Source organism: Toxotes jaculatrix, chromosome 2 (genome assembly GCF_017976425.1).
Source record: "Toxotes jaculatrix isolate fToxJac2 chromosome 2, fToxJac2.pri, whole genome shotgun sequence".
NCBI classification, from domain to species: Eukaryota; Metazoa; Chordata; class Actinopteri; family Toxotidae; genus Toxotes; species Toxotes jaculatrix.
In genome coordinates, this window is record NC_054395.1 from 11,698,631 (window position 1) to 11,717,781 (window position 19,151).

General features: G+C 40.5%; 1 protein-coding gene across 2 annotated transcripts; it reads left to right on the forward strand.

Moving 5' to 3' along the window:
* The first annotated feature begins 934 nt into the window (after positions 1-934).
* Positions 935-18,379, forward strand: arih2 (ariadne homolog 2 (Drosophila)). Of its 2 annotated transcripts, none has more exons than XM_041051907.1 (15): positions 935-1,091; positions 4,826-5,357; positions 8,959-9,026; positions 9,421-9,493; positions 10,187-10,328; positions 11,328-11,449; positions 12,099-12,208; positions 12,620-12,737; positions 12,967-13,017; positions 13,358-13,379; positions 13,814-13,965; positions 14,244-14,387; positions 14,937-15,005; positions 15,226-15,351; positions 16,612-18,379. In XM_041051907.1, exons 2-15 carry the CDS (start codon positions 5,091-5,093, stop codon positions 16,681-16,683), a joined length of 1,536 nt encoding a protein of 511 aa, XP_040907841.1. In that variant the 5' UTR covers positions 935-1,091; positions 4,826-5,090; the 3' UTR covers positions 16,684-18,379. The 2 variants fall into 2 exon arrangements, with proteins under 2 accessions (XP_040907841.1, XP_040907851.1); XM_041051917.1 differs by lacking the exon at positions 935-1,091 and adding an exon at positions 1,905-2,205.
* Positions 18,380-19,151: the final 772 nt, after the last annotated feature.

Consider the following 19,151-nt stretch of genomic DNA (forward strand, 5'->3'; position numbering starts at 1 on the left):
CTCTCAGGCGCTGCAGAGAAGCACAGCAGAGGGTCATGCATTGTTTATAAAGCCATCAATCCTATACCTTCAGACCTAAAGCACTTTGAGTGCTCCATTTAGTCATAGAACCACAACATCTGCAGTTACAGCCCAATACGTGCCACCTATAGCAAGGAAAGAGACAACTGAGCGATTTAGACCTGTAGATTTATTATACGGTAATGTGTTAGGTTAAAAATGCCATCTACAGACCACATAAAGTGATGTCAGAGTGTTGGGCACTACATAGAAGCAACGTAGTACTTAATTTAAGAGCATCTAATATCCAACAGGGTAACAGTGATGCAACACTCATATTAATTTAATTCGCAAACAGGTGGTACAAGTCCAAAATTTAAAAAAAAAAAAAAAAAACACCTAAAAACCAGATACCTTAAGTAGCTGAAAAGTTCTGTAACATGAACAAAGAATATGTACTGTACAGAGTTAAAATATAAAAGAAAAAAACAAACTACGGGCAGACTAAAACCTATGCAGCCCTTAAAATATGTGTTTTAAAGGGATTTAGATATTCCTTTTGATTAAGATAAACATTCATATGATGTGGTCATCTGGGCATGAGTAAGGACAGAGTTTGCAAACATTTTTCCTTCTGTCTGGCTTTTGTCACTTTGATGTACGTATATGTTCAGTACACTGGGATATAAGAACTATCATAAAGTCATGCAAAAACTTGAACCATGCAACTAACTTAAGGTAAATTGTGCTTGGTGCAAAGTTAAACTCAACATCCCTACTACAATGCAGATGTCTGTTAAAAAAAAAAAAAAAAAGTAAAAAGATGCTGCTCTCTCTTATTGCTTAAGTATTCATGGGCAGCACTAATGCATGAGGTGAAGCGGCTGCATCTCTCCTAGAACAGAAATGAAGTGAAGAGAGAGGAGGCTGGCATGAGAAACGCGGATGTGGCGTCATTGATAAGTACCTCTGTAACTGTCTATCTTCCGCCTACCATCCAGGCGAACACAGTGTAAATCGCTCTTTGGATTTTCCCCACACAAAACCACTTCTGCCTGTCGCCGCGGGCCAAGCCGACGCTGCCCCGAGAGGTAAACACCACCGACTTTATCCAGTCGAAATTAACGCAGCGGTTGTGTAAATGTGTGTGTTTACTCCCGAGCTCCGGAGGGCCTTGTTTACATCTAAATCCCCGGACTAGAGTGGGTGAGAGGCGGAGGCACAGCGGGGAGGGAACGATAAAGGGGGTGGCTAACCCACGTAGCTATTATGTCTTAAATTCTTGTTAGAGGACAAAATGAACTTTTTCTTGAATTTTTTTTTGCAAGTGTGCTCTGAAAGCACGTCACAGTTTAACCCGTCAAACTCGTTAGTATGGCATGCCGTTACTTCGCTGCTGAATATAACTGTCAGCACGCTAGCCGGGAAGCTAATCTGGCTAACGGTAAGTTAGCGGGTCGGTTTGTGGATTTGATTTCAATGCCGTTTTCAGCTTCGGCGCCGAGGTCGGTCCCAGATGCAGATGTCCAGCTACAACCAAGCCGGGTTTTTTTTAATTTCTTTTTTACGTTGCTTAATCTCGTCCCGAATCCCTCACTTCCCATCCCCCAAGACGGGTTATCAAACCTGTGCTGAGTCGCTGTGATATATTAGCCTAGCAAGATGTGTGTCACCCAGTTTGCTGCCTATTTTTAGCCTGGACCGGAATGCGACCATTCGTCTGTCGCCGGGCTGGCATCGGTGCCGGCTGGCAGGCTTTCCCGGCTAACCTTGTTTTCTGTCCAGGTGGATATTTGCGAAGTCACATTTGAAGCCCGTTGCCAGAGCACGCCTATGATCCGGTGTCTGTTGATCATAGCGATTACAGCACATGTCGAAATAAGTCTGTTCAGGCCCTCCGTGGTGTCAAAGTTTGTGTCATCTCCGGAGTAGACTTCTCAAAGTTAGGAGATTCTTTAACCAACGTTACACTGAGGGACACATTTGGCAAGAAGAAAAGACCAGCTACTCATTCCTCTACATTCAATTACCACAATATGGACATGGATTAAAAAAAAAACTGTGCGAGAGGAAGGGAAAACCCACTCTTACAAGAACTTATAATTTGACACCGGTGCTGCACAGAAATGTTGGGAAACTTACTTTCCACAATGGATTTTCTGTTTGGAGAGGAATGTAATTGCTCTGCCAAGTGGCTGGGCGATAGTAGGGAACAAAATAAATAAATAAAATAAATAAATATCACGTAATATGTTTTAGATATGGAAAATCGCTTGTCCAGCTGTGAGGTTGGACTTCACTACTGTAGTCATTCTAAACTGACTGTCTCAAGTATTTTCTAAGTCTTCCTAGGGGACATCTTACTGGGTATTTTAGACATGTGTATCATTCTTCACAATATATTTTAAAAATCCCACTAATGGTTACAGTTGTTGCCAAAAAAAGATGTATCGGCCAGGCTTTTTGCTGTCATTTATATCCCGATGCAGTCATGTACCACTGCTTTGCTTTGCTGTTGTGTGCTTGCACTTTTTTGCACACAGGATTGTTTTGTACTGTTGCCACTGAGTTAACTGCAGTTATGGTTTGTCTCCCTCATCCCCAAAGCTAAAGCATCTTCAGCTAATCCTCTAAACTGTGACATTAAGCCTGAACCCGTGCCTTGTGTCCTGCACATGTTTAACAGATCAACAATATTTTAGGATAGAAAAATACAGGACGTGTGAGCAAGAGCTGATTTTAAATCTTGTCTTTGTGAAGTTTAATCCAAAGCTAAGGGCAGACATGGGGAGCAGAAGTAGGGCTGCAGAAAGAGACACAACCTGAGAGAGAAGTAGATCCTTCGGAAGGAAATATGGAGGAGGATGTTAATTGTTCGTTGAATAGAGAAGCAGCAAGTCACTTGGTGAATAGGGTAGGTAGGTTTATCTTCTAGCCTGCAAAGAAAATTTACAGTTTGACACAGCATTTTATAAATAAGCCAAATTCAGGAGATACTTTCACTGTTAACACTACATTTAATCTTGTATTATGGAGTAGACTTCTAAGACTTCTAAGGGACACTATGTGACGGAAAGATATTTTTAAGAAAAGCATAATTTAGATGTTGGAAAAAATTGTACCTAATGTAATAAGTTTTTGATATCTATTAGAAAATTATTACTGAATCACTTGCTCAGTGGATTTTGCTGTTATGAGTGCCTTAGTCAGCAAGCTAGCATTTTACCCACATGCCACAGGAACAAAAAAGTATTAAAATTCACTTCACAGTCAAAATGGTTTTAATAACACATCTCCCAAAGTGCATTCCCATAAGTGTTTAGTGGAGTCTACCATTTTCTCATCCAGTCAGCAAAGTTAAATACTAGGAAATGTCTTTTTAATAGACCAATAATGTAAGATATGAAGAAAACACAGTGCTATGCTGGACTGTGGACATGGCCCAAAGAAAAAGTAATGGGATTAGCTTTTCTCACCTCGTTAGCACAGATTGTAAGTTTAGAATTTTGCTAATTTTTTAAATAATGTGAATCTGAATCATCCCTGAGGAAAATATTTTAGTTTGTAGTTTGTACTGTAAGAAACTACAGTTAGTTACAGCTTTGTGTTGGATCTCCTCTGTGGTGATAATGCAGATATCTGGGCTTCCTGTCAGTGACTGACTTTGTGACTGTTTCTTTCTCTAAATTCAGGATGACGAGCTGAGAACAGTAGGGATTTATTGTGTTGTCAGTATGATTGAAATACTCCGGTTGTTTCCTGTAAATACATCTTCACCCTGTCGGCCAAAGGGTTGAAGATTCCTAGAAAGAATACCATGAAATTTCTGAGAGCTGTCAGGACACTGTAGATGTTTGACCGCTAATACAGTGTTGTATTTTAGTTTATCTATCAGTTGTAACCTCTAGCTTTTATGTTTTCCGATATGGTTTTTATTGATTTATTGTGTACATGGCTGGATGTGCCGCTGCCACCCTCGTCAACTCACTTTTGTGAATCACAGTCACCTGAATTCACCAAGTATGTTTATGCATACAAGGAATTTGGCCCCAGATCTCGTGTACAGTTCCAAGAATAGTATGCAGGAAGAACCAACATAAACACAAAATTGATGTACTATAAACATGTAACTTATATGCTGAATGTGAATGACAGGAATGGGAGTAGAATAAAGTCAAATGATGTAAATACACTGACCATTTAACATATTAAAAAATTTAATTTCTTTAAGAAATTTTAGAAATCTTTGACATTTTGTCCACAAGCTTAAATTAATTGACAAGACATTTGGGTAGCAACATCACCTTTTGTGCTAATCACTTTTGTTGCCATGCAATACTGGGTCATATTTTTCATAAAATTTAAAGTGCACTGAACTTCTGGGATGTACTTTAGTAAATTCCCATGTGAGTTCCCATGTGTTTGGATAAGTCTTGAAAATGTAATTGAAAAAGTTTGGGAAACTTAAACAGAATATATGGGTAAAAATATTTTTATTAACCCAGTCAGACACACAGTCTAATGTTACAGGAGAGCGACTAACTTTATGTGTGAAGAATTTTATCTAAGAATTAAATATCATTTTATAAAAAAAGAATTGGCAGGAGTACTCGACAACTTTGATCACTGATACCTGTTTTTTCCCTGAATTTTTCCTTTTTTCCTTTCGTACTCCACTTCTTTCTGTTCCTCCATTTCTTTTTCACCTGTTTGTCCCTTTAAACTCTCTTGCTCTCATCTTTTTAATGTCTTCTCCCCTTTTCCCTCTCCTCCTTCATCCTCTCTCCTTCTCTTCAGTCATTTTTTTTTTTTTTTGCCTTCTCAGATCACCCTATTACCAGCTTTCCAAATGAGTGACGGGGAGTGTGACTTCTTCTGCTTCTTCCGCTGCTGCTGAGCGCGCTTCTCACGCGCCTCAGACAGACAAGAAGGCAGGGTGTCTCTGAGGAGTGACACGAGCAGGTGGAAAGGGGGGCGGGGAGAAGCGGGGAGGTGGTGCTTCAAACGAGCCATTTCATCCCATCGGACCACTAGGATCCGACAGGTAGGCGGGTTGTCTACCTGTCCGGGTGATTGATTTAGTCGACTGGATGTCTGTGGATATGAACAGCCAGGCGTCAGACAGCAACGAGGAAGACTTCGGGGTGAACTCTGAAGAAGAGGAGGATGAAGATGATGGAGGAGAGGAGGAGGACCAGGGTGACATTGCAGCCTACTACGAGGGCGTGGCCAGCGACGTGGAGCAACAGGGCGCTGATTCCTTTGACCCAGAGGAGTACCAGTTCACCTGCCTGACCTACAAAGAGAGTCAAAGGGTGCTGACAGAGGAGGTTAACACTGTGGCTGCTGCACTGAAGGTGAGCGCAGCTGGATTTTTTTTTCAATGCTACACTATTGTCAAAGTTCTGTGATTGAAATAAAATATTCTCTTTGGAGTATTTGCAGAAGCACGATCTGAAATTAAACTGCGCAGGAACAAGGTCACTGTCACATTTTATTCATAACTTTTGAGACCGGCTTTCAGATTTCATCCTCACAAGCCAACATATGCTTCATATCACCACGAGGAAAGCATTTTAAATCAAAATCATCTCAGACGGGCTTTTGGCTGTGTATCGCATTGAACAGTTCAGTTTTGTTTTATTTGTCACAACATTGGTTAATAAAGGGTCAAAGATACATTGAAATGTTGTAAGAGGAAACAGGCCAACTCAGCAGTAACAGCACTAGTCATATAAAAGAATTTTGGAAGTGAAAGTATTGCACACTGATTATGTAGCAGTCCTAGCTGGTTTTTATGAAAGCAGTGGAGGCAAGCGGATATTTGATGTGGAATATTTAGATATCAGTTGAGACGCCTGATGGCCTTGTGGTATAAACTGTCCTTGAGTCTGGTGGAGAACATGGAGATCAGTCCACGTGCTGGGTGGCTGTGGTTCTTGATGAGGCTGTGTGTCACCGCCGGTGGAATATATCCTGAGTGGCTGTGATTCTTTTGCTAGTGATGTATTGTGTGGCCTCCACCACACTCTGTAGTGATTTGCAGCTGTAGGCTGAGCAGTTCCTGTACCTGAGGCAGCCCACTGGCTAGCTCTCGATGGTACACCTGTAGACGTTCAGGAGGATGTTGGCAATAAAGCTCCTGACAAGCTTTCATGAGCATGGTGTCACTTACTACTGTGCAATGGCCAGCGCAGGTAGCCATGCAGGTGGCCATTGCACAATTGCTGCCAAGCACAATGGCCAGCACAGACAGGAATGATGCCTTGAAGGGGATGGAGGCCCCAGACTGGCTCAGGAAGAGGTTGAAGATATTGATGAACATCTCTGCCAGTTGATCATTGCACACCCTAATAAAATGGTTACTCCTGATCTGCAAGTGTCAATCAAATCATTCTTTCATGCTTGCAAAGCTATTTCAGTAAGGGGAGATCAGATTTAAATATATTACAATATTTATTTAGGAAGCAACAGAGGAAAGTTTTGGCGATTAGATGCTTACGACGAGAAGCATCTTCATTAAGCACAGGACCCAGTGAAGAGAGGAGATAGGATGGGATTCCCAGAGTCAAGATACTGATGGTGGTGGAATAAAGGCAGCAGGTGGATGGTGGAAACGTTCGTTTGAGACTCCCTGGAAGTCATGGTGGTCAAGGTAGTGATGGGGAAGAGGGAATGTTGGGGTTTTGCCAGTATGGAAAAGCCAAAGTGACCTAGAAAATTAGAAGAGCAGCAAATAGTGGATATTCACCTATAGAGGGATTCCTCATTGAACTTTTGCCAAAGCTTTATTTTAATGAAAGTCATCACAGAAAACATTGGAGGCGACCAGAATTGCCCTCATAACATTTGTGCTATATTGTAGCCAAATGTGTTTTTTGAGGGGAAATGCCATAGTTGTGGGAAAGCTTTCCTTTTGTCCACAGGAGAATAACGGTTTCTGAAAAGCAGATGGTACTTCAGCATGCATGAAAGGCCAAAACAAGAGGGAACAATGTGTTTTCAAAACAAGCTGCATTAGTCAGGATGTTGTCTGAGACATCTTGATCGTTTTTGTGTTAATAGAGTGTAGTCTTGTCAACATATCTTGTTAAGTGTAGTTTAGTCAGTGCTGTGAGGGTCCACAAGTTACATAAGGCCACTTGTCGATGTACCAAGAGTCCTGATTGTTGCCACCTGAATTGTTAATGCATATCTTCCAAAATTATGGGAAAAGTCTCCAAAATATTATTTGAGCTATATCAAACTTGTATGACAGTAAATGCTAGTTTGCCTACCTTTTGTGTTGCTTTGCAAATGTTTCAGGCACGAAAAGAAAAGTGAAGATGCTTTCAAAAATAAGACCATGAATAGACTCTTTATCAGTTACCTTCATACAAAGTACAGTAATCTGGAAAAAAGTTAAATCAATATTTGGTGTGACCACCCTTTCCCATCCAATACAGCACCAGTTGTCCTTGGTGCACCAGTTTTTCAAGGTACTTGCCTGGTGGGTTGTTCCAAGCATCATCTTGTTTGCCTCAGTTCCTCTGTGGATTTAGGCTATCTCAGTGTCTTCTGTCTCTTCATGTAATCCTAGACCAATATTGAGATCTGGGCTCAGTGGAGGCCAGGCCATCTGTTGTGGACTCCTTGTTCTTGTCCCTGAAGATAGTTCTTTCTTTGACTTTGGCTGTACATTTGGGCTTGTTGTCAAGCTGCAGAATGAATTTGGGACTGATCAGATGACTCCCTGATGGCACTGCATGATGGATAAAAATCTAAACATCCAAAGTGCTTAAAACAGTTTCCACAGTAGTGTATATAACAAGGTGTATATCAGTATTTGTGTGCACACGGCTGCACTTATTGGTTGAGGTTACCTTTATCCTGAAGTAGTTGCAGTGATTACTCTCTTACAGCAAGCTAATTATAATCTTAGTCTAGTTTACATTATTCTGAGTGCACACTTTAATGTGTATACGTTCATACATTGGAGCTGAAGGAGGCTAACCTTGATCATCTTAAATATGGCCTTTCATGCTTCACAATGAGCAGTGTTTTTTTTTTCTTTTCCTTTTTTTGGTTTTATTTATTTGGGCTAACTTTGCTGAGTGTGCATACTGTTATGCAGTAACACCTCACTGTACTCTCACACTTACACATAATCACACCTGGGAGCTGCACAGTCTTCTGTCAGCAGGACTGAGCAGCTCCCAGAGGAACAGTTGTGTGTTTCTCGACAGTAGGCAGTAGCTGAAAGAAGGAATTCTCCTTCTCAGTCATATTCACTGGATTTGAATGGTTGACCTCAGGGCTTTTCTCATCACTGGTATTAATACAAACCTTTGATGTCTGGGCTGTAGTGCGAGGTGGTACTGATGCTGATGTTATCCTAGATACTCTCAGTTATCTTCCTCCCTCATCTGCTATGCGCTATACAGGAAGAGCTGAGAGGCCACATGAATTGAACATCAGGGACATTTCAGTTTTCAAGTCTGATCATCAAGACAGATGGGTGTAATGGAGTCAGTGCAGCTTTTTGTTTTAAAATAGTGTCATTATAGATGAAGCTACCTATTTTGTTTCACTTTTTGCTGAATCTTTTAGTCTGTGTAATAATGTTGGTGTTCAAAGTGATCTCTTAAAATGCCTTATTTTGTGTAGTCAGTGATCAGTAAACAAAAATACACTCATTTTACTGCTGTAGAAGTAGCTAAGCCATAAACACTAAAAAACATGGCATTATCAGTGTTTACAGAAGGGTCAGGATCATGATGCATTTCCTGCTCATCAGCAGTAGTGTGAGCTTTTTGTCCATTACAGTAAAAACAGGCAAACTGGGGACCCAAATGCAGATTAGCAGACTTTTACCCAAGTCACCGATCTGTTACTGAATCATCATGTGATTTCTTTAAGTTGAATGTCACTGAAGCAGCTTCTCTGTGGTCTCTGCCTCCGTCTCTTTCTCTCTCTCAGGTTTTACCAGCAGTAGCAAAACTGATCCTGGTGCATTTTCACTGGCAGGTTTCACAAATACTGGACAGGTATGTCTCTTCTGCTCCTTCCCTATTCTTGCCTTTATTTTTTTTAAATTTTCATTCATGCAGTCTTTCTTTTTCATCACTCCTTTCCTGCTTCTTGAATTTACCTTTCTCTCTCCGTTTGTCCTGATTCTCTAGTCTCTCTTACTTTTGTCTTATTCTTCCTCCTCCTCACTCTCTTTACCGTAGTATTTTTCTGTCTCTAATTTCCCCCTGCAACTATTTTCTCTCACTCTTGAGTCTACTCTCATATTCTCAGCTTCTCATTGTTTGCTTATTTCTCATTGGTTTTCTCATTTTTTCTCTCGCTCATATTCTTCTGTACTGCAGCTTTAACTTTAACTTTTCCTGTCCCTCGTCCTCATATGACCCCTGGTTCTGTCCATGTTCTGTACAGATATAAGTCCAACTCGTCTCTGCTGTTGTCAGACGCTCTGGTCCAGCCCAGCAGCACCTGCAGATCAGTCACTGTGAGTAACAGACCACATGCGATAAAAGAGGACTTACTTGTCGACTTAAGCACAAATGCTTTTGATATTCTTCGTTCTTACCTTTTATAATTTTTTTTATATCGTTCATATGTCTTGTGGAAAAAGATTTATTACAACTGACCCAACCTAGTTCTTGTGGCACTGGTCCTTTGTGTACATTTGTGTGAACCCGACTTTGAGTAAAACCTTTCAGGCGGTACACGTACATTGGTAAACACTGTATAAAAGCCACAATAAAGCTGTAAAATCCTTGGAGACATTGTTCACTATGGGTAAAGTGAGTAGTTTGTACCTGGAATATATATTCATTTGTTTCTAGTAGCCACTGATTCATTGCTGTGCCCATATTTACAAAGACAGTAACTTTGAGGACAAATAGTTATCTGGTTGTCGTAATGAAGCGGATAATCCTCAGTTTTGAAAATATCATTTGATTAATTGGTTGGCATAAAATAAGAACTGACCAAGTCATTTATTAGGATAACATTGCAAACATTTTCTTACTGCTACTCCTCAAATGCAAGGATTTGCTGCTGTTCTCAGTTTCCCATCATTGGAAGAGTCTCAGTTTTATGTGGCATTTCTAAATCTTCCTAAGTACCAGCACTGCAGATGTCATTTACCTGGTGTGTTTGCTGGCGTGTTCATGATTTATTTGCTTGTGTGTTTTAGGCCCCTCAGTCCCTCCAGTGTGGTGTGTGTCTACAAGTCGTGCGGAGAGACTCCCTGCTGGCACTGCCCTGTCAGCACTCCTTCTGCAAAGCATGCTGGGAGCAGCACTGCACCGTACTGGTCAAAGATGGCATGGGAGTGGGTGAGTAGCGTGTGTGTGTGTTTGTGTGCATTTGTGTAGTCATCAAAGCTTGTATTAGAGTGGGTGAGTCACACTTTGATCTGAGATCCCAAGTGTCTGTTCATGTATCTGAGTGTCTCTTCTTGTGTTGGTGTGTGTGTGTGTCCGCTCAGTGTTTCATCACAGTTTCAGCCTCTGATCCTTTCAAACATTTTTTCCGGCCAGACCTGCAGCATTTGCAGACTGTTTTTTTTTTTTTTGGTTTAACAGGGCGAGCTACATCAGTCACTTAATGAGACTGTGTTTAATCAGAGAAAACACTGCAGATCCCGGCTGGATGTTTGTGCGCATGTCCATAGTTGTTTACATGCTTGTGTGTAACATCCAAGAGTAGCTTGTGACTTTGAGGATAAGGGAGGTGTAATATGAGGTTTTGATGGCTCCCATCTGGTGTAACATTTTTACCAGGCAGGCCTGCTCCTACGGCAGCCATATGATGATAAGTGTTTGTATGTGGAAGAGTGTGCTTGTGTCAGCAGGAGAGCAGATGGGTGTGTGGGTGTGTACACGGACCATTGCAAGTTTTTGTACAGTATACTGTATCTGTGTGGTAACGTGCATACAGTGCACTGGACTCCCTGTCCTGTATTTGTCAGTGTGTGGGAGCACAAATCCCTTTGAACGTGTGTGTGCGTGAACCCAATGTGTGCCCCTGGGCTAGTTTGTAACAGTCTCTCTGATAAAGTCAGTCCATGTAACCGAGTCCTTCTGGGTTTGATAAGTACTTCACTATCAGATGGGCGAAGGACATGTTTATGATGACAGATGAGTCCAATCCACTTTCGGGGTCACTGTAATACTAGAAAACAACACACTACACACACAACTACAGTGGAACTTTCACTGATCAATTTTAAATGACAAGTGAGGTTTATTCTTTAAAGCCTCACTAGGTCAGCAAGTGTATAAGTTGCTTTTTTGACTATCAGTAATGGTGTGTGTGTGTGTGTGTGTGTTCAGGCATCTCGTGTATGGCTCAGGACTGTTCCCTGCAGATGCCTGAAGACTTTGTCCTGCCGCTGCTGCCAGGAGAGGAGCTGAAGGACAAATACAGACGCTACCTCTTCAGAGACTACGTCGAGGTGTGTGTGTGTGTCTGTGTGTGCTGAACCTGTTTGCTCAGATGCTGCGTCAAGGTCTGCATGTATAGTAAATGAGATGCCAGAGGCATGTGGAGAGGGAGTGAGAAAGAGAGAAAATCTCAGTGAAACCTCATTTGTTTTGATTCAAAAAGTGAATCTTTGAATCTCCTTTATGCAGCATTAAGTCTGAATCACCTCTCTCACTCTCTTCACTGTCTGGCTGGCTCACCATCTGAGTTTCCATCTAAATATATTTGTGCATGGTGTCTCAAATTAGACACGCATGTTTTCTTGAAGGATCGTTCACCCCGATTACAATGAAATACACTTTTGCTGAAATTGCAGTGCTCGAAACTTTGGAAAATTCAGCACGTCTTCCCACAATGATTGTCCCTATAACTCGATATAATCCACAGAGCACAGTGTCAAATTTTCATCAAAACAATGTTCATCAGAAGTCAACTTTCTGTGTCTTTTTTTTAAATAATATAAGCAAACCGACCCTTTTAAAAACAGGATTTCACTGCTAAAGGAACATAAAACTTCTCGGTTCAGTCCTAGGATGGACAATTATACACATCATTATAATGATTCATCTCCATTTCATGTTTTACCTAACCTTCTTCATCTCTGTCTTTTTGACCCGCAGAGTCACTTCCAGTTGCAGTTGTGTCCGGGTGCCGACTGTCCCATTGTCATCAAGGTGCAGGAGCCCCGGGCGCGCAGGGTGCAGTGTAGCCGCTGCAGTGAAGTCTTCTGGTAGGACACACACGCATACACAACACAACCAGGGCCATTCATGAACAGGTTTCATCTTAAAATCATACAAATAGTTTCACAAAACTACAGTATTAATAAGTTTTACCACATTTATTTAAGCCCTTTCAGTTACCTGTGTTGTTTTACTGTTACTAGCCCATTAAATGTTTTCAGAGTCAGTCCTGAATTGTGTGCAGAGAGCTCGTGCAAATCCCATTCTAGCAGTTCAATGTCTTACTTAAATAGACTTTACACTGTTGCATATTTGCATGATAGTTCTTTAACATTTTATTTATCTGTAGAGAGAACATTGGTTTAACACATGAGTTTATTTTGGGGCCTTTTGTCACATCCCTGTAAACAGTAAAAATGTAAATCTCTTCATTGTCTGATTCTGTTCTGCTGTTTCAGTTTTAAATGCCGTCAGATGTACCATGCACCTACAGACTGTGCAACAATCCGAAAATGGCTGACCAAATGTGCCGACGACTCAGAGACGGCCAACTACATCAGCGCACACACTAAAGATGTATGATGACTCTGCTCGTAAACACACACACACACACACACTCACACACTCACTCACTGTAACCACTGTTACTTGAACATGCATGTTCTGCACATTCACATTGCTACGCATAATCAGTTTGAAAACACATGAGAATACATATATTTCTACTAATACTGTGCTGTAACTTTGCTCTAATGTGATCATAATTGTGCAGCACAGATTGAAATGATGTGTGTTTCTCCTCTAGTGTCCAAAGTGCAATATCTGCATTGAGAAGAACGGCGGGTGCAATCACATGGTGAGTCAGAGCTGAATATCACACTTTCCCAGAACACAGGAAATGCTAAAAATATATTCAGATTCTGAGAGCTGAAGTCCTCAGCTTCAACAGTTTGACAGTTGGTGAAATCAGTCCTGAGCAGATACATGTTACCTGCTGTTTGTGTCTTATTATTTTTTTATTAGCATCTAAATTTCATGTGTGACATCCCAGTTGTGTTAAATCAGGCAGTAAATATGTTTGTATAAAAACAGTTGCTGATGTGCTCCAATTCATTCAAAGTCAAAGAGTGAATTTAAATGGTTGTTTTTATCAAAGTCACCAATTTGACTTCCTCCCATGTCTTTGTTTGTTTCAGCAATGCTCCAAGTGCAAACACGGTAAGTAGGTTGGCTCAAAGTTTCACACTTCCTGTGAGATCCAGTGAAGTATGAGCTCCCCGTTCAGTGATGCACTTTGCATCCACCTAGTGGCATGATACATCACACAGACAAAAGTTATCAGACATAATTATAAGACGGGACTCGATTTTCAGGAAATTCTAAGTGAAAGATGGGACTTGGTTAGAATGGAAGACTCGTGTCTGCACAAGTTGGATTGTGTCGGTTTGACCAGGAGTACGGTTAAACCGAACTGGTTAGTCGTCTGGAGGAAAAGGAAATATCAGCCACAGCCAGCTGACCCTTCAGGCAGCTCTGTGATTAAAAATTGTAAACAGTGGTTTATAAACAAGAGTCACTTACTGCACAAGCTGTGTAATGCGTGTTCTTGGTTGAGATTCCATAAAAGTGTGTGTTGTGGTGCCTCCTGACAGACTTCTGCTGGATGTGTCTTGGTGACTGGAAGACTCACGGCAGTGAATACTACGAGTGCAGTCGCTACAAAGAAAACCCTGATATAGTCAACCAGAGCCAGCAGGCTCAGGCCAGAGAGGCCCTCAAGAAATACCTCTTCTACTTTGAGAGGGTGAGGTTTTTTTGTATCCTTATTTATATTTTATTCATTTCCCCATTTATATTTTATATAAATATAAATGTATTAAGAGCAATGCTCAGTAAAGCTTCTTCCTGGATAAAAAGAGTACAAAACTTAACTGATTTAAACAGATTTCCTCCTGCACTCTCACAGCTAGAACATTTTATTAACAAACGAGTTTCAGTCCAATATAGCTCTAGATCTACTTAAGAATTATTTGTATTTATTCTGCTTTTCCTTTTTTTCCCCTCATCCTTTTTTCTCACCAGTGGGAGAATCACAACAAGTCTCTGCAGTTGGAGGCTCAGACGTACCAGAGGATCCAGGAGAAGATCCAGGAGAGAGTGATGAACAACCTGGGAACCTGGATCGACTGGCAGTACCTGCATAACGCTGCAAAGCTACTGGCTAAGGTACTTAGACACTAAACAGCGACTCTGTGTGTGTGTGTACTTGTTGCAGAGGTAGTAAATGAGTGATATGCAGGGGAGGGAGTGAATGGGTAAATGCAGAAAGACAGTTACACAGAGTACACAAAAAATATCGAATCATCAAATGTTTCTTTGGAATTTATTTATGTTGCAGCTTTTCATACAACACAGCTCATACTCATAACTAAGTGTGAAAATGTTAATCATTAATCAGCACCCATTCGAGGAATATCATCCTTGTCACGCCTCTTCTGTTGTGAAATGTTCTGGGAAAAACTCAGGTCATCTGATCCACTTCCTCTTTCCTGATTGGACGATTTCAAAAGTGAAGAGCAGCCCTGTAATTTGCCCGTGTGTTATGATATTCTTACTTCTAAGGTTTTAATATTTAGTCTCTTTATATATTAAGATCTACACTAGTGATGTGATAGAACAGAAATTATGTCGATAAATTCTACAGCCTGACTATGAATGACTATTTTCGAAACTTTCCTCAGTGGGTTCATGATGAGTGTGTCTTTTCATTCCCAGTGTCGCTACACACTGCAGTATACATACCCCTACGCCTATTATATGGAGTCCGGCCCACGCAAGAAACTGGTGAGAGACAAACTTTCCTCCCTTCCTGTTCCATATTGCAGAACACTTTATAATGATGTAGTAAGTGTACTAACTATATCCAGGCTGATGTTGGTTACATCCTGACTGTTTTGAGTTTCAACCAGTAATGTCCATTGCGTCTTTAATCATCTTTGTTTTTCTCAGTGGACGAGGAAGTGATTTATTTGGTCTGATTTTTTTTTTAATCTGTCCTTTGCAGTTTGAGTATCAGCAGGCTCAGCTGGAAGCAGAGATAGAAAACCTCTCGTGGAAGGTGGAGCGAGCCGACAGCTACGAGAGAGGAGTGGTGGGAGGCGAGGGGGAGCTCAGTGCCAGTGACAGAGGGGTAAGAGAGGATAATATATAGGAGGCATAAAAAGGGGGGGAGAGGGGGAGTTTAAGCGACTAATTAGGGAGAGGAACATTATACTAGAGGATGACCACCACAGGAATGCATAATGTTTTTAGGAATTTGCTGTGCTGGTCAAATTACGTATTAAGTGAGGAGAGCACAGAGACTGCAAACACAAAAGTCATCCATCTGTGCCTGGTCAAGTATTTATATAGAAACATTTACATGGTCACATTTGGCAGTGTTGCTCAGAGGACTGGTAAAACCTACATTAAATATAATTGTTTTATATCTACTGATTACTGTACTCATCTACTGTTTTAAAATACTACAGAGAACTTGATGCAGTTTTGTGGGAAATAAAGTTGAAGGGCAACATTTAAAATCACTTCAAACTGGATAAATACATAGCTGTTTGCCTCAGATACTCTAGTTCAAGCATAAATTGTAGCTACATTAGCTGTTGAGTTAAGTTAATTTTCATTAATCATTTTATTATATAAAGTTTTTTTTTTTTTTTTCTTGCTGTCCCAAAGCATAGTGGATATTAAAGAGGTCATATGGTGCAGTTATTTGTGGACACAGATGTTTTTGCTGTCTTATGTGCTCATCTTTTATTGGGTAGGTTCACTGACTAATAGGCTAATGTCCTAAAAAAGTAATTCTGTTTCTTTATTTATTATATGTATTTTCAAAAGGAAAGAATAGCGAAAGTGCCAGAGGCACACGAATGACTTTAATTTAAATTTGGTCCATGTGAGTCTTCAAGCAAAAGGCTGGTATTGTTCTTTTTTGTTGTTTTTCATGAACAGATCAAAACCATCTCACAGTACATTAGAACTTTCCTACTATGTCAAGCCCATTGGTTCCTACTGAGGATGTAAATCTTTGGAAAACAGGCCACAAACACATCGTTTCATTTTGGGAAAAAAAGTTTAGTATTTTCCTAAAACAAAAAGTTTTGTTTTTTGTTTTGTTTTTTTTTAGATTTGTTGGGGACTTTTTCTGCATGAAAACACTTTGTGTATTGATTGGTGCTCTAGTGAATATTTACAGCAGCAGGAAGGTGTTTCTGGGTTTGAGTCAATATAAACCACAGTTTTTTTGTTTATGTAATAAAGGAACATGTCACCCAGTACAACACTGTGGAATTATTGATTGTTTTTAATCATTCTTGGACAACTGTGGTGCTCTGAATATTTATTGACTTCTCATTTAACTATAGTGGCTGATAACTTGTCTGTTTTTTTGCAGGATCTGGAGAATCAGATGCACATTGCTGAGCAGAGGCGACGCACGCTGCTGAAGGATTTCCACGACACCTGAAGCTCCATCGCGACTGCAAAGCACCAGCATCTCCCTCCTTACCTCCTTCCTTTCTTCCTTGCCTCCTGCCTTTGCTTCTTTCCATGAACATCCCTTGGTGCAGTTATACTGACCCTTCCTTTTGCTTCTCGACACTTTGCTTCTCGACATTTGCTTCTTTCGTTCTGCCCCGCCCCCCCTCACTCCCATAATGCTGCAGGGTCACAGAATGGCACGATTGTATCTCCCCTTCCTCCTCTCATCCTCACCGTCACCTCATTTACATGTTTTGGCTTCAGAGCATCACATTCACTGTGGTTACACTTATTGCAGCTTTTCAGGTCTGAGCAGAGAGGTCAGATTTTGAGGTTTCTAGTGTCAGAAAACAGTGGGTAAGCTTTTATTTCACATTAAGCATTTAGACGCTGAAATGAGCTGCTAAAAGCAACATGTTGCCCGTTGAAAAGAGTGTAAGAGTGAGAGCTCCAACATTATTCCTGTGAATAATCAGCAGAGAGAAAAACCATAAGAGAGGTAGAACTACTAAAGATGGAGAAGCTTTTGTTATTAAGCGGACGAGGAACATTTGGAGGAAGGTACATTTTTTCTTTAAAGAGATGGTGCTGATTGTGGATCTACATTTAGTGGTTTTAAATAGACCATAATGACTAGCAGGCACTTATGGGTAGTCGTACCTGTAGCGCTTACTCGATCTTGACACATGCAAAGCTGAAATCCAGAACTTTCCACACATTTTAATTTGAGTTTCCTCCTCCTGAGCTGCAACAGGTTCATGGAAATAATTCCAGACAAAACATGTCCCTGCCACTTCCCTGGCGGTGGTTAGAAGAAACTTTGTTACCAAACGGGACAGGTGCAGCTTGACATGACTTCATGGCCCCACATGCTCCTTATTTTACTTTTAAAAAAGCAAAGAAAAATACAGTATTTTCCTACTTTTGATGCATGTTCATATATGCAAGATATTAAATACTTAGATGAATGTGTGTTGACATGACAAGTTTTTAAAGATTTTGTCACCAGTATTTCATAATAAGCACACCTGCCCACTTGGTTTGTGTTAGTGCCAAACCGGGAGGTGCTCCAGCCACTTCTGACAGCAAGTAGCTGCTAGTCATTGTCAGCAAAGTAAAACTACTAAATTACTCCCATTCTTGTCTCTTTACATTCTCATACTGGTGCTTGACTGTGTTCAGCTAAAGTAGATGGAAACGAGCGTGAGCCTGACCTTCTCTCATAAAAAAAAAAAAAAAAAATCTTAACACCTCCACTCAGCAGATGATAAAGTTGTTTTGAAGCAGCAGGTGTAATCACAGCCATTCGCGCACACTACAGCACCACCCACTGACACTGACATAGCATGCACATATCGACACACTCATGCTCAAACACTCCACTGCGGAAAATAAACGTTACCTTTTCATTTGCCTCCTCCCGCTCCCCCTCCCATCTCGTGCTCTCTTCTCTTTCTTTACGTTCATCTCCTCACTTTTATTTTGCTCTTTATTTTCTCTTTTCTTCCTGCTCACATTGTTCACTTTTCTTCTGGAAAATGGCTGTTGATAGATAGATCGTTTAAAAAAAAAAAGGAAAAAAAAAAGAAAAAAATACCAAAAAAAAAAAAAAATTACTGTAATTTTCAACGGTTGTACATTAATACAGAAATAGAGTTACTGAGAGAGTTTTTAAAACCGGACCCTGTGTCTTGTGTGTTCATTACACATATACACACACACACACACACACACACACACACAATTTAAATGGATAGGAGTCAGGTAGAAGTGATACATTTCCAAATATGCAATGGGGTGGTTGTCTTTTCAGAATTTTTTGTTTTCATATTACAGAGGAAAATGTGATAATTTAATGATTCTTGTAGTGAAATATTTTATTACTATCTTCAAAAGAGGCTCATATGACATTTGGTCATTATGAACTTAACTGATTTCATGCTTCACTCTTCCTTATCATTTGTATACTGTTGGCAGAGAAATAACTGCGCTGCACTGAAGCACTGTTTTTAATGCTCAGTTCATAATGTGATTAAATAGTGATAAGGGAAGAAATCCTTAAGATTCCTGAAATATTTTCATTCATACCTCCCAGCCCTCTAACATAAGTACTCGTTGTCCACTCATTGGTTATACTGGGACTTTAGATTCGTTTTTGAGTCTTTCAAGTATGTGCTGCAAATGTGAATGATAGAAGAAAGAAATATTCATACACTGTAGGTGTTTCCTATCCTGTAAGTGCCTTTGATTAGTTATTACAGACGAACTGTTAAAAGTTGGAAGGAGTCCTCCACTAAAGAAAGTACATTAAGTGAATGTAAATTGAAACGATGGGATTAAAAAAAATCATTTAATGTTTTCAACAGTCACTGCAATGTTGACACGTTCTGCAGAAACCCAGGCCACCTCTGACATTATCAGATTGGCACCTCATTTCATGCCACACTTGGTGTG

Bases quoted from the DNA above. Each gene is read 5' to 3' on its own strand.
- arih2 (XM_041051907.1), top strand. From the start codon at position 5,091: ATGTCTGTGGATATGAACAGCCAGGCGTCAGACAGCAACGAGGAAGAC. The intron at 13,018-13,357 runs GTGAGTCAGAGC...TGTTTGTTTCAG, and splicing joins ACGGCGGGTGCAATCACATG to CAATGCTCCAAGTGCAAACA. The intron at 13,380-13,813 runs GTAAGTAGGTTG...GCCTCCTGACAG, and splicing joins ATGCTCCAAGTGCAAACACG to ACTTCTGCTGGATGTGTCTT.